The sequence below is a fragment of the Hyaena hyaena genome, unplaced genomic scaffold (genome assembly GCF_003009895.1).
Source record: "Hyaena hyaena isolate Hyena2069 unplaced genomic scaffold, ASM300989v1 scaffold_63, whole genome shotgun sequence".
Classification (NCBI taxonomy): domain Eukaryota; kingdom Metazoa; phylum Chordata; class Mammalia; order Carnivora; family Hyaenidae; genus Hyaena; species Hyaena hyaena.
The window spans coordinates 4,260,541-4,275,580 of NW_024080695.1; the positions used below are offsets into that span (position 1 = coordinate 4,260,541).

Here is a 15,040-nt window from a genome sequence, read left to right on the forward strand (position 1 = left end):
TGTGAAGCCATCCATGATTCCCTTGAGCAGAGTTGGTCTCTTTCAGCTGTGTGCTCAAACACCCTCCTTCCCGAGCCTCTGTGATAGCAGATGATGGCTGTTTCCCGTCACTGTCTCCCACACGAGACTGTGAGTTCCCAGAGCCCAGAGGCCGTGTCTCATTCACTCCTGAGCTCTGGTGCCCAATAAAAGGCTTGGACCTATCTGTCAGTCTGTCTGTCTATTATCTCATTATCTATCCATGTAACCATTCATTCAGCAGATACCTATGAAGTGGTTCCCAGAGAAACAGAGGTGAGGGATACGGCCCGGAGTCAGAGAAACATGAAATCGCTCCTCAGCGTGGCACTCAGGCTGCTCTGTGCCTTCGCCACCTTCTCTAATGGCCCAATACCACACTCAGCAGGAGCCTTGTGCTGATTCGAGTCTGGCCTTGTACGCGTCTGGTACATGCTGGCTGCCATCATTACTGTTATGAATCATGAAGACAATGATCTGATGCTGACCGTTACTTCTTCTGCCAGCCAAGCCCTGCGCTCCCTGCTGGGGAGAGGGGTGAACACGCCAGCCGCAGTCCTTGGGTCCCTGCTGTCAGCCATTAAACTCCAGTGAGGAGAGCAGGCGTTAAGGGAGACTGCTCCAGAGCCAAGTTTCGGATGCCATTTGTGCAAAGCGGCAGGTGGATGGATGGGTTGTGGAGGGGTTTAGGAGGACAGGATCACCGCTGTCTGTCTCGTGGAGCCCATCCGAGGCCCCTTAGGACTAAAGCCCAGCCTCACTCTCCGCCCCCACTTAGAGCACTGGCCTATCCGCTGAGTGATGGGTTCAAGGTGCCTGCCTTCTGTGAGGCTTGGGACCTCCAGCCTCCCCCGTGCCCCTTACCCCCCTGAGCAGGCTGTAGGCAGTCTCTTGTAGCCAGATTATCTGACTCCCCTGGCCCAAGAATGCAGGTTTCTTCTGTTTGCCCAATGACAGGCAGTTTAGCCAATGGATAAGGACACAAACCCCCTGGTGTCACCTAGCCTGGCCTCAGATTCTCTGTCATTTAAGAGCTGCATGAAATAGCAGTTTGCTTTAACTCTTCTGCCTTAATTTCCTTGTCTGTAATAGGGAAAATAAGACTGTGTGTTCTGTATGGCACAAAAACAGACACTCAGATCAGTGGAACAGACTAGAGAACCCAGAAATGGACCCACAAACATATGGCCAACTAATCTTTGACAAAGCAGAAAGAATATCCAATGGAATAAAGACAGTCTCTTCAGCAAGTGGTCCTGGGAAACGGGACAGCGACATGCAGAAAAGGGAACCTGGATCATTTTCTTACAACATACACAAAAATAAACTCAGAATGGCTGAAAGACCTAAACATAAGACAGGAAGGCATCAAAATCCTCGAGGAGAAAGCAGGCAAAAATCTCTTTGACCTCCGCCGCAGCAACTTCTTACTCAACACATCTCCAGAGGTAAGGGAAACAAAAGCAAAAATGAACTTTTGGGAGCTCAGCAAAATAAAAAGCTTCTGCACAGCAAAGAAAACAATCAGCAAAACTCAAAGGCAACCGACAGAATGGGAGAAGATACTTGCAAATGGCCTATCAGGTAAAGGGTTAGTATCCAAAATCTATAAAGAACACCCAAAAAACATACAGTCCACTGAAGAAATGGGCAAAAGACATGAATAGACACTTCTGCAAAGAAGACATCCAGATGGCCAACCAACACATGAAAAAATGCTCAACATCACTCCTCATCAAGGAAATAAAAATCAAAACTCCAATGAGATACCACCTCACACCTGTCAGAATGGCTAACACGATGGCCTGTCTGCTGAGTAAAGGGTTCAAGGTGTCTACCTTCTGTGAGGCTTGGAACCTCATAGGAAACAAGAGATGTTGGCAAGGATGTGGAGAGAGAGGATCCTTTGCACTGCTGGTGGGAATGCAAACTGATGTAGCCATTCTGGAAAACAGTACGGAGGTTCACCAAAAAATTAAAGACAGAACTACACTACCATCCAGCAATTGTACTACTAGGTATCCATCCAAGAGATACAGGTGTGCTGTTTCAAAGGGGCACATGCACCCCGATGCTTATAGCAGCGCTATCGACAATAGTCAGAGTATGGAGAGAGCCCAAATGTCTGTTGACAGATGAATGGGTAAAAAAGATGTGGTACTATATACACGATGGAGTATTACTCGGCAGTCAAAAAGAATGAAATCTTGCCATTTCCAACGACATGGATGGAACTGGAGCATATTATGCTAAGCGAAATTAGAGAGAGACAAAATCATATGACTTCACTCATATGAGGAATTTAAGATACTAAACAGATGAACGTAAGGGAGGGGAAGCAAAAAGAATGTAAAAACAAGGAGGGGGACAAAACATAAGAGACTTAAATACAGAGTACAGAGGGTTGCGGGAGGGGTTGTAGGAGGGGGGATGGGCTCAAGGTAAGGGGCGTTAAGGAATCTACTCCGGAAATCTTTGTTGCACTGTATGCTAACTCACTTGGATGCCAATTGAGCAATTAAAAAAAAAAAAAAGACTACACCTTCTATAGGGCTGTTACAGGACTCAGTGAGACTAACATATGGAGGCACTGAGCACAGCGCCCAGCACGCTGTGGGTCCTGCTGGTGTGCTGTGCTCGGGCACAGGCTTCACCCCGGGGAGCCAGATGCTTGCTGATGCCCCACATACGTCAGCAGCAGGTGCCGGCTCAGCCAGGGAGGGGGAGATGTCCCCTCTCCGGGGCTCACACTGTACAGAACGGTGCAGGGCCTTCAGGCAGCTGTAGAGACGGGCAGGGCAGCATCTTGGCGCCTCTAACAGTACCATAGCCTGGGAGCTGAAACAACAGTTTTTCTCATAGTTCTGGAGCCTGGAAGTCCAAGATCAAGGTGCCACAGTCAGTTGCTGCTCGGGGCTCTTCCTGGCATATGGACTCCGTGACTCCTCACATGGCACAGACTGGGGGCTCCAGACTCTCCCTTTCACTTCTTTTTATTTTTTTTATTTTTAATGCTTTATTTATTTCTGAGAGAGAGACAGCATGAGCAAAGGAAGGTCAGAGAGAGAAGGAGACACAGAATCCAAAACAGGCTTCAGGCTCTGAGCTGTCAGCACAGAGCCCAGTGCGGGGCTCGAACTCACGAACCGTGAGATCATGACCTGAGCCGAAGTTGGACGCTCAACAGAATGAGCCGCCCAAGCACTCCTCCTTTCCACTTCTTATAAGGACACTGATCCCATCGCGGGGCCCCACTGTGGTGACCTCGTCTAAACCCAGCTGCCTAACTGCCTCCCCAAAGTCCCACTCCCAGATTCCGACGCATGGCGATTAAGGCTTCAACATAAAGAGTGGTGAGAGGCCCCAGACATTCGGTCTGAGACGGGGACATCGTAGCAGGGATGGTGAGTGGGCGCCTTAGGAGAGGGAGTCTGCGTCTTCCAAGGGACCTCAGGAGCCCTTCACTGAAGAAGTCCTCCTGAGCCAGGGCTTGCGAGGAGACTCAGGATTGGCCAGGCGGGCAGAGGGCCCCGCAGGTGTCGGGAGCAGCGTGCACCAAGGCCAGGAGGCGTGGGAGGTCACTGCGCCCTCTGCTTGTGCCCTTTGGGCCGGCTGGACGGGAGCGGCTGGCCAGATGGGTCGGATGTAATCCTCGGCCCACGTGCCGTGTGCTCCCCGCCGCCCCTCTGTGCGCAGGAGCTCCAGGAGCTGGAAAGGAAGCTGGAAGAGAAGCTGGTGCACCAGGAGGCTGTGCAGCTGCAGCGGGCGCTGGCCAGTCGGCAGCAGTGGGCCGGCGACGGGCCCGGGCTTCTCAACGAGCCTGAGGACGCGGATGCTGACAGGCAGGTCTCCGCTGTGCTGCAGCAAGCCCTGGGCAAGGGCCGGAAGTTGCTGGAACACCACCAGCAGAGGTGAGCCCAATGCCCCGGAGTGCCGCGTGGTGTCAGTACCCTGCACGCCTGGGGGCACCCCGCCTCCCAGGTCCACTGGACACTGTCCCCAGGTTGTCAGGCTGTCGTCTCAGGGTCCTCCAGCGCTCAGACACCAGCTGCTAACATAGCACGCTTCGTCCCTGACATCTTCCTATACTTTGTCTCACTGAGCTTTTTAAAAAACTCAGCATGTTTTTTTAAAGTTTTTATTTTTATTTTATTTATTATTATTTTTTTAAATGTTTTATTTATTTCTGAGAGAGAGAGAGAGAGGCAGCATGAGCAGGGGAGGGTCAGAGAGAGAGGGAGACTCAGAATCCAAAGACAGGCTCCAGGCTCTGAGCTGTCAGCACAGAGCCCGACGCGGGGCTCGAACCCACGAACCGTGAGATCATGACCTGAGCCAAAGTCAGACGCTTAACCGACTGAGCCACCCAGGTGCCCCCAAAGTTTTTATTTTTAAATAATTAGAGACTCACAAGAAGTGGCAGAAACAGTGCGGGGAAGCTCATGTGCCATTCGCCCAGCCTCCCCCCAAGGGCAGTGTCGTTCTAACCACAGGGCGGTAGCCAAACGCTGACCCAGTACAGCGAATGCAGGCCTTACCTGAGCTCCCCGTAAACATAACCGTTTGCATCCTGCTTGAACAGGCTGGACCCCGGCCTGTTGTGAGGGCTGCGCTCTGCATTCTAATTAACAGACAACTGGCCTTTGCCCGTGGCATTAAGAATTCTTTGAAGACGTAATTGTTAACATAGCTTCATAATTTTCCACTGTGAGTATAATATTGATGTGGAAAAGGTGGGGCACCAACTATAGACGCTGTGGGATTCCCTTTGTGAGAACACACACGCAAAAATTAATTAGAAGGAAATAGACCAAATTGTAATGGATGAGACTCCTGGGTGGCAGGATTATGGGCTGTTTTAATTGATCCGATTATGCTTTCCTGGAAACACGACATCAAAGTGCAGGTCCGTTCCACCGGGCTGATTACCAGAGAGGGTGAAAATGTGACGTCAGAGGGAAAGGCTCAGGGATCTTGACCTGATTTCCACCAGGATTTTCGAGTATATGATGCCCTCATGCGGGTATTTTCGAGTATACGCAGCCTCATGCTTCATGGGGGACATTGCAGGTGGAAAAAGCTTTTGGCATGAATTTGGGTTGTGCTAGCCAACGAGAATGCGGGGGAGGGGGAGGTGCCTGGGGGCTCAGTCGGTTAAGCGTCTGACTTCGGCTCAGGTCATGATCTCACAGTTCGTGGGTTCAAGCCCTGTGTCGGGCTCTGTGCTGACAGCCAGCTCAGAGCCTGGAGCCTGCTTCAGATTCTGTGTCCCCCTCTCTCTCTGACCCTCCTGTGCTCACACTGTCTCTCTCTCTCAGAAATAAATTTAAAAAAGAAAAAACATTAAAAGTTAAAATAAAAAAAAGAATGCGGGTGGGTATTCAGTGGCACCACCTCTGTCAGCTAAGGCACTGGTTGGGCAGGCCTTCTGGTGATGAAGTTAGAAAGCCTGAGAGGGACCCTCACGTGAAAAGATGCTGCCATGTGGCCAGAGCCAGGACCAGGCGAGGAACGCGGTGCTGGGTCCATTTCCACACGGGGAACATGGTGGGCTAGGACCCCAGGACTTGATCCTTCTCGAGCCTGACAACTAAGCTTGAGACTTTTTCAAGGAGGACCACAGATGGCCCAGCAGAGCCACAGAAAAGGCCCCCCCAAAACTTCTCCCCTTGAGGAGCCCCTCTGTCCTGGTGGGCCTCCATAAAGGGTTATTCGCAAAGTCCTCGAGGCAAGAAGCTAAGCCTCTGTGGCCATCTCTTTTGATAGATATCCTTTAAAAGTGTAGATTCATGATTTTTTTTAACGTTTCTTTACTTTTGAGAGGGAGGCAGAGAGAAGGAGTGTGCAAAAGCAGGGGGAGGGGCAGAGAGAGGGAGACACAGAATCCCAAGCAGGCTCCAGGCTCTGAGCTGTCAGAGCCCGACGCGGGGCTCGAACCCAGGACCTGGGAGATCATATCCTGAGCCGAAGTCGGACGCTCAACAGACTGAGCCCCCCAGGCGCCCCTTGTGGTCATTACTGAAATGACTAGATGTCTGCATTCCAGCTGGAGGGAGGAGCGAGACCACAGCGCCGTGCTCGAAGATTTGCTGGAGAATGTGGAGTTCGACACCTTCACCGCCCTCTACAGCCAGGTGAGGACCCGTATTCTGGGCCAGCCCTTGTCAGCACGTCATGTCACCTGTTCCCCCCAGGGCTCGCGTCCTCACCTGTAGCACGGGGGGCGGGGGTGACATGGAGCCCGGGGAACTGTTGAACGGATTTATGACAGGCACCTGGCCCCGGGCCAGCAGGCAGAGGACGTCCCACCGGGCACAGCGGTCGCAGCAGCGGCAAGAGTAGCGACCGCCCCGATCAGCTGCTTTTCTGAGACTGAATGTGCACCCAGACATTCTATTCCTATTCTCAGTCTGGCACGAGTGTGACATGCACAGAGTAGGCGCCACCAGGAGCAGAGCTGGCCAGGAAATCAGGTTTACTCCCTTTAAATGCTCTCGTCTTTCCATTGCATGCTGCTTCACATTCCCTTGAAAGCAAGCTGCATCCTCATTGCTTCACGGATCAAATGGGAAGGGGATGCCGCTTGAGAAATGAACGGCACTAACCCAGCGAGGCGGAAGCTTCCCTGTGCTGTGGGAGGGCCCGGGACCCCCTCTGCGTCCCTCGCTGAACCCTGTCCTTACCCCCTGGTGGCTACAAGACCGCAGCCATCTGTACACGAGGTGGAATTTTTTCTTTGTCACGCAAGGCATGACTTAGAGTCCACGTAACTTCAAAAACCCTGACATCCTCTGAAGAGGCTTCGTTCATGAATAAATATTTGCTGTGCTCCTAATAAGTATCAGGGACTGTCTTGGACACTGGGATTTCAGCAGTAAACATGACAGATAAAGGCCATGCTCTCAGAAGCTGATATTCTAGAGGGGAAAGCAGGGAATAAACAAAATAAATGCATAAACTGAATAGTACTTTATGTGCATTATGATCTCATTTTTATAGTTAGTCCACCCACCCACCTGTCCATCCATCCATCCCTCCCATCCATCCATGCCCCCATCCTTCTATCCCCCACCCATCCCCCATCCGTCCATCCACCTCTCTGTCCATCTATCCATCCATCCATCCATCCATCCACCCACCCACCCACGCTGGGTGATGCGACGGAAGCAGAGGTTGGAAGGATACACTTTAAAGATGCAGGAAGGCCGTGAGCCAAGGCAGGCAGGCAGCAGTGAGAACCTGGAAGAGACAGGAAGACGTGTGCCCCGCCCCCCCAGAGCCCGAGCAGGGGGTCCCCAGTTGACATCCTGACTATAGCCCGGTGGAAATGACCTCAGACTTTCGTCCCCTGGGCTGCAATGTTGTTTGGAGCCGCTGCTTGTGGCTCTCCAGTGTGAGGACAGGTCTACACGCTCTGGCTCATTTTGTGCTCACAGAATCCTCTGCTATAGGTATTCTGTCACCCCGCTTTACAAATAAGAAGCTGAGGACAGAGAGAAATAAAGGCACTGCCCCAGGACACAGCATCCTGTCTGCAGTGAAGCAGGAAGTGGGTCTGCCAGAGTGCGGAACCCATTCTCTGTCTCTCTCTCTCTCTCTCTCTCTTATTTTATTTTGAATCAATTTAGGGGCGCCTGGGTGGCTCAGTCAGTTAAGCATCCGCCTCTTGAGTTTGGCTCAGATCATGGTCTAGTGGTTCATGAGATCGAGCCCCAAGTCGGGATCTGTGCTGACAGCATGGAGCCTGCTTGGGATTCTCTTTCTCCCTTTCTCTTTCTCTCTCTCTGTCTCTCTCAGAATAAATAAACTTAAAAAAAAAAAGATACAAAACAATTTTAGATTCCCAGGAAACTGCCAAGCTAGTATAGAGAGCTCCAGTACCCCACCCTGTTTCAGTTTCCCCCCATGGTTGCATCTTACAAAACTCATACAATATCAAAACCAGGAGACTGACGTCGATTACAAAGTGTGTGTCTAGTTCTGTGTCATTTTGTCACGTGTAGATTCCTGTAGCCGGCACCACAATCAAGATACAGAACTATTCCCTCGGCACAAAGACCTGCCTTGCGCACCCCACTCCCCACTCCCCACCCCCAACCCCCAGCAACCACCGAGCTCTTCTTCATCTCTACGTTTTGTCAGTCCTGGAAGGAAAGATGCACGACCCCTTACAGTCCGTGACTGTGGAGATTGGCTATTCTCACCAGTATCCATCCAGGGGTGGCCGTGGCCTAAGTGGGGACCATTCCCGCTTGGCCCCGCCGCGGCCACGGAGCAGGAGTTGAGAGCATCTGGGAGGCTAGATGAAGCTTTTGGACGCGTCCCGGTGACCAAATAGATTCTTCTTGACAGCTCTGTGAATTTGGGAATGTGCTTTCAAGACCGAGCTGCTAAAATGTGTATCTCCCTGGGACAAAAAGTCCCAAGACCGTCATCCATTAACACGTGTTGTTCGTCACGGGCAGCGCGGTGAGGTCACCAGCTCCCTGTTAACCCCTCTAGGCGCTGAGACTGGCGTCGTACCTGTCCAGGCTGGCGATGGTGCCCGGGGGCACGCTGCGCCGGCTCCTGACCGTGGCTCTGCCCGGGGCCTCGCCGGCCGAGCTGCTGGCCGCGCTGGACTCGGGCAGCCAGAAGCATCCAGACCACTCGGCGGAGAACGATGGTGGCGGGGAGCAGGCCGACCCGGGCAGGAGGAGGTGAGTGCCGTATCCAGGCTGCTTTTGGAAAACGGGGTGAGATTGCTTGAAGGGAACAAATGGAAGGAGGAGGCGGGCCCAGGACACACACACACACTTTCCTGGGTCGGCATTCATTGCTCACAGAGCAAAGGACATCCAGACTAGGGGCCGCGAATCCGTTTGAAGTCATGGTAGGCCTGAGTATTTCGTCCAGAGTTTTTTTTTCATCACCAGTTTATTGTTCCAGTGAAGTCTTACGTGCTTCCCAGCCACAGATGTCATACACACACACATTAAAGCTCGAACAGTGCATGAAAGGAAAAAGAAGGAAAAGAAATATTGGCTGTTAACGTTTTCTTACAGTTCTTCCTCCAGAATGTGTTTCCTTGGGGGGTTTATGAGTGTGCTGGGTGTGTGTGTGAGTGTGCAGAAACATGTAGGAGTATGTCTGCGTGGGCAGCAGCCCCAGTGTATGCCCCCTCCCCCCTCACAGCCGTACCTGCGGGCAAGGGCGCCTAGTTCCTTCTCTCTCCTGTGCGGTAGAATCGTCTTTCTGTACAATCACGATCACACCGTGTAGACGCTATTCTCCGCTGTTTTATTAGTTTAAAACCCATACTTTTCAGTTACTGAAACACCTTCATAGGTGTTGTTAACCGTTCGCTGCCCTCCGGCTGGAAGTTTGGTTTGGACCCGTGCCTTCCTCAGTGACAGAAATGCTGCAGAGACACCTCCCTTGAGGATCAGGTGCCAGGTGTGAATTTGGGCATCACGGGCCCTTTGTAAGGCAAGGCGGCAAGCAGGGCTGTGGAGCGAGGGGGTCTGGGGAGCACAGCAGCGCCACTGGAGAATCGAGTTTGAGGGGGACGCGGTGGCGGGAAGAGCCGCAGCCCTCCCGGAAGGAGTGTTGAGCCCCGGGGGGGGGGGGCTGGGGGTGAAGCCCGCCTCCTCCGCAGGGACCCACGAGTCCTCCGGAGTGGGGGCAGTGTCTTTGTATCCATCTCAACACAAGAAGGTGAGACGCACAGCCAAGGGCGAAGAGTAGGGCTGGGAGAGACGCAGGGTGGGACTGTGGGGGCAGTAGCTGTGGGGTAGGGGTGCGAGTCCGCAGGGGCGGCGTGCCTCCCTCAGCGCGGCAGCAGTTAGGCGCTGGGTGTGGGCGTGGGCAGGGCTGAGTGTGGGTGTGACCTGGACCAGGTGGGTGTGGTCAGGGCTGAGTCGGTGTGGGCAGTGCTGGCATGGGTGTGGTCAAGACCTGTGTTCCAGTATCAGGACTGAGTGGATGTGGTTGGGGCTGGGTGTGGACGTGGCCAGAGCAGTGTGTGGGCGTGGTCAGGCCTGAGTGTGGGCCTGGTCAGGGCTGCTGTGGACGTGGTCAGGTCTGAGTGTGGGTGTGGGCAGGGCTGAGTGTGGGTGTGGGCAGTGCTGGGTGTGGATGTGGTCAAGACCTGTAGTCCAGTGATTACTCCTGAGTGTGGGTGTGGTCAGGGCTGCTGTGGGCGTGGTCAGGCCTGAGTGTGGGTGTGGGCAGGGCTGAATAGGTGGGGGCAGTGCTGGGTGTGGATGTGGTCAAGACCCGTATTTCAGTGATTAGCCCTGAGTGTGGATGTGGTTGGGGCTGGGTGTGGGCGTGGTCAGGCCTGAGTGTGGTTCTGGTCAGGGACTGGGTGTGGGTGTGGTCAGGGCTGCTGTGGGCGTGGTCAGGTCTGAGTGTGGGTGTGGGCAGGGCTGAATGGGTGTGGGCAGGGCTGGATGGGTGTGGGCAGTGCTGGGTGTGGATGTGGTCAGGACCTGTATTCCAGTGATTAGCCCTGAATGTGGATGTGGTTGGGGCTGGGTGTGGGCGTGGTCAGAGAGCTGCATGTCACAGGGCAGTTTGCGTCAGTGCACAGACAGGGAGGGACAGGCAGATGGCAGGTATTGGAGGCGACCCTGAACCATGAATGGCCACTCATGAGAACCTTGTCTAATGGGCTGCACCTTCAGCCAGTTCAGTTTGGGGAGGCTGGTGAGCAGAGACTGCTGATAGACAAGGCAAGAGAACTCAGAGTGAGTGGCTGTCACTGCGAGTGTGGAGCATGAGTGCCACTTCTTTGCCTGGCCTCATGGCCAATTGGACTGGCTCAATTCTGGAACTCTAAGCCACTTATTTGAGGGCAAGGCAGTCACCACTCTTGTGTTCCAAGCACCTGGTGCTAGGTCACAAGTTCAGGGTCTTGGGTTTCAGGCAACAAAATCTGATTGACTAATATCAGCAAGAAGGCTTGTGGGGGGTGGGGAAGCCTTTCAGAATCCAGGTAGAGCCGAATCCCTAGGTCCTGGGATGGGCAGGACCAGGAGAGTACAAAAGACCTGCTCTCTGGGGTGCTGCCCTCAGAAGACTGTTTTTCTCTGCCCAAGAGTTCGCTTCTGGGAGAGCCTGACTCCACATGGGAGCGAGTCCATCTCCACCACCAGCCAGGCAGTGGGCACCGGCCGAAGCAGAGTGGAAGCCTGGCTAGAGCAGAGCACAGACAGGGCTCCCGGTTCCACAGTGTCCTTTAGGAAACTGACCTGAGCCCAAGGCCCTCGACCATCTCCCTCCTGTCCCTCACCTGTGTGACACTGCAGTGTCCCTTCTACAGCAGAGAATCAGTCCTCTGCCTGGCATTAGGGCTCCCCGGGCAGCCCTCCACTGGGCCATTGCAACCTTCTTAATATATTCATAAACCACTACTGAGCCCCTGGTGCATCCTCTGCTGTAGCACCTGTGGGTGTGGGAAAGAAAGGAAGACAGAGTCTTTCCGTGTGGAGCGTACACTCCAGGGGGGCCCAGTCCGTGCGTCAGCACAGAGAAGGCATTCCTCTGTGTGCATGCTGTGGGGATACCAGACTCGGCTCAAGTGTCCCCACCTCTAGGGAGCCATCTCCTGCCCAACTGATGTCACCCATTACCCAGCTCTGACCCCTGAAATGAGAACCTCCTGGGAAGTCTTGACCAAAGAAAGTGCTTGATCAGCGTGCCTTGAGTGAGAAACAGAACCAAGAAAATGAGTTCTTCCTGTCAGCCCAAGGTCACATTGAGGGATGGAGTGCCATCGTGCTTTTCGGGATTGTGGGTCACTGGAAGAGTCTATTTTTCTAGATAACGTAAGACACTGCCTTCTTGCCTTCAGGAAGCACCAGGGCTGGTGGCAAGCCTTGGAAAGCAGACTACGGGGAGAGCTGATAAGCAGAGGATTGGAAAAGATGCTCTGGGCCCGCGAGAGGAAAGAGAGGTAACACTGAGCTCCTGCTCGGGGGGTGGGGGGGCACGGCAGGGGGTCCACCTGGTCCTTGTGAGCAGGATGGGGAGGCGAGGGGGCCCAGAGTCACCCGGGGAAGGGTGACTCCAAGCATACCCTCATTCCTTCCCCAAAGACTGCAATCTTTACTCAGTGGACTTAGTTTAGGAGCTGAAAATAAGCCTTTAGCTGTCAGTGGGAGAATGTTCTCCTACACTTATTAGCACTTTAGCGACCGGACTTATTTTAACCAGTGGCTGTTTGCAGATGAGATGTCATTAGAGGGAGAATCAGTCTTTATTGCTATTTGGACTTTATGGTTTACAAAGCCCTCTGCGGTCTTACTGCACGGAGCCTCCCAGCCTTCTAGAAAGTGGGGGTGATATCCCTGGAGCTCCGGAAGGTCAGAGGGACAGGTGCCAAGCCTGCAGCAGGAAACGGTGGCCTTAGGATTTGGGACTGTCTGGCTCACCCCTGGGCTACCAGGCCCGGGATTTCCAGACCTTCAAGCGCCTTTCTCTTTTAGCTGTGGTTTCTGCACCCCTGGATGTCAGAGGAGAATTAGGGGTGGGTGGTTTTAGGTTGCTATGAATAGTTAGCCGAGTACATTCGGTGTTTCCTCCTAGAAACCTTTGGGGAAAGAGTGACATCAGGTGGATTCATAACAGGCTAGAAAGTGATGACGTGTGCAGTGTGTTCCATGCAAACAGTTGATGTCCAGGGGAAGCGTGTGTCCTGAGTCCTGCCCCTTCCATAACTTCTCAGCTGAGGTAAAGGGGCCGAGGCCAAGCTTGTGAATTATCTGTGATAAAAATCCCGGAACCATTGATGATAGTTTGGATGTCAGAATTTAGTCCCAAAGAACTTAGATCAAGATTTAGAGCTCAAGCCAAGAAAGTCGAGTACGAGCTGTATAAACGTCAAGTGCCCCATGAAAGGAGCAGAAATCAGTTCCTCCAGATTAGGATGGGGAAGTGAAGGCACTCCCAGGCTGCACTGATAACAGTAGGGGGAGTACAGATCAGGAGAAATACTGCCCCCACCCCCCTACCCACCCCAACTCTGGCTCACTCTGCTAGCCTTTGCCCTGCCCGGAGGCACTGGGGAGCCATGGAAGGAGGAGGAGAGATTGGATCACCCAGAGCTGGGTTGGAATCCTTGTTCAGATACATACCAGCTGCAAGGGCGGGAGGCAAGGGAGCCTCATCTGCCACGTCTGTCCCAGAAGGGCCGGCAAGCTTGTCAGTGACTTCCAGGAAGTGACCTCCAGTGGCGTGGCCTCATCATGGACCGCATGGGCACAGAGAGAATCCTGGGGCGTTTAGGTGGTGTGGGGCCCTTGGAAGGAGTCCTGGCCATTATCAGAAGCATCCAGGGAGCCAGGGGCTGGACCACTCGTGGACAGGATTCCAGCCATCCTGTTGTGGGACATTCCCTCAAAGTGTAACTCTTCTGCTTCAGACACGGTTTGCCTGACTGCTAACTCTTGCCTTGCAATCAGATCTTATCAGCCTGCTTTTGGTATGAAGCTCACAGGCCCTGATGTCCTGGTAAATGTTGAATAATTGACTGGTGAGGAGAGAGCTGGGGGTGGGGTTGGGGGGGGGGGAGGGTTCTGGTCTGTAGCATGTACCAGTTTCCATGCTATCCCTCCTCTGGCCAGGGCTGATGTCAGGCTCGCGACATGATAGCAGCAGACTCACAAAACTCCTCAAAGCTCAGAGTCATGAGTCAGAAAGAGTGGTCTGCACACATAATTTGCCACAGGCTTCAGCTAATTTCAGGGGCAGTCTCGTGATCCCAGGGAAAATGTCTTCCATTAAAATGACACGTGATTGCGGGCACCTGGGTGGCGCAGTTAGGTGACCAACTCTTGATTTCGGCCCAGGTCATGATCTCACGGTCTGTGCATCGGGCTCGTCACTGATAACACGGAGCCTGCTTGGGATTCTTTCTCTCACTCTCTCTCTGCCCCTACCCTGCCTGTGCACACGAATCTCTTCTCAAATAAGTAAATAAAACTTTTAAAATTAATTAATTAATTAAATGGTCCTGATTGAGGACCTGAGGGCCCAAGGTGGCGAGAGCTCCATCAGGACACTGAGGAGGCCGCTTACCAAAAACAACCCATCTGATCTTCTGTTCTTCCTCCAGCATATTGCAGAAGCCTTGTCCCCCTCTCAGAGAGAGGCTGGTATTACCTGGAAAAGGAGGCTGGCCACACCTGTCCCTGGAGTCCGTCGGAGAAGTGGCCGCTGTGCCCATCATGGGGGCCGAAACCATCGACTTATTGAACACAGGCGAGAAGCTCTTTATATTCAGAAATCCCAAAGAGCCAGAGATCTCACTGCATGTTCCTCCCAGGAGAAAGAAGAAGAACTTCCTGAATGCCAAAAAGTCCATTTGGGCCTTGGGCACGGACTAAACCAAAAGAAAGCTCGCAGGAGTCTGAAGACAGATTTTTTCCTCCTACCCACCTGTGTGTGTGTGTGTGTGTGTGTGTGTGTGCATGCACATGCACACACGTGCATTTGTACATAGAAATTGCAAACACAGAAGACACGGACACCCCCAATATCCACGACTTTCAAGGACTCGGTTCAGTCTGGTCTCTGTCCTCAGCATCACGAGGGACATGATGAGACATAGGACCGGCCTTGAATGCTTTGGTGCTACCTCTCTGGGGGTGCGGAGGAGACCCCAGCCCCCCGGGTTGTACCCCTGCACCGCCTGGCTGCATATGGGCTGAGTGTCCAAGTGAGGCTCTCCATTTCCGCATTTTGTATTTGTTACATATTCTGTTTTTATCAAGGGAACATTTGAAAATAAATTACCAAGAGCTCGTCTCAAAAATAAACTACACAATGCTCTTCTTAGTGGAACTTGGTTTTGCTTTATGTAGGGACCATGTATTTTTAATTACCTCTTGCACGTTGTTATATTCAGCAGAGATTTGCCCCCTGTCATGCCAGTGCCCAAAAAACCTGGGGTAGACGGTCTCCAACTCGAACTAGAGTTATTTCCACCTTTTGCAAGTAAGGGAATCCAAATGCTGAAGAGGGCAAGGTGATGTGTGCA

General features: G+C 52.9%; 1 protein-coding gene across 1 annotated transcript in view; it reads left to right on the forward strand.

Annotated features, from left to right (window-relative positions):
• EVC2 (EvC ciliary complex subunit 2) overlaps nucleotides 1–14,824 on the forward strand; it is a 139,905-nt gene extending 125,081 nt beyond the window's left edge. Inside the window, exons 18-22 of the mRNA XM_039232157.1 lie at nucleotides 3,715–3,929; nucleotides 6,065–6,152; nucleotides 8,521–8,717; nucleotides 11,855–11,956; nucleotides 14,117–14,824. Coding sequence (XP_039088088.1) covers nucleotides 3,715–3,929; nucleotides 6,065–6,152; nucleotides 8,521–8,717; nucleotides 11,855–11,956; nucleotides 14,117–14,387 — 873 coding nt within the window. The 3' untranslated portion in view covers nucleotides 14,388–14,824. The remainder of the gene's footprint in view (nucleotides 1–3,714; nucleotides 3,930–6,064; nucleotides 6,153–8,520; nucleotides 8,718–11,854; nucleotides 11,957–14,116) is intronic.
• Nucleotides 14,825–15,040: the final 216 nt, after the last annotated feature.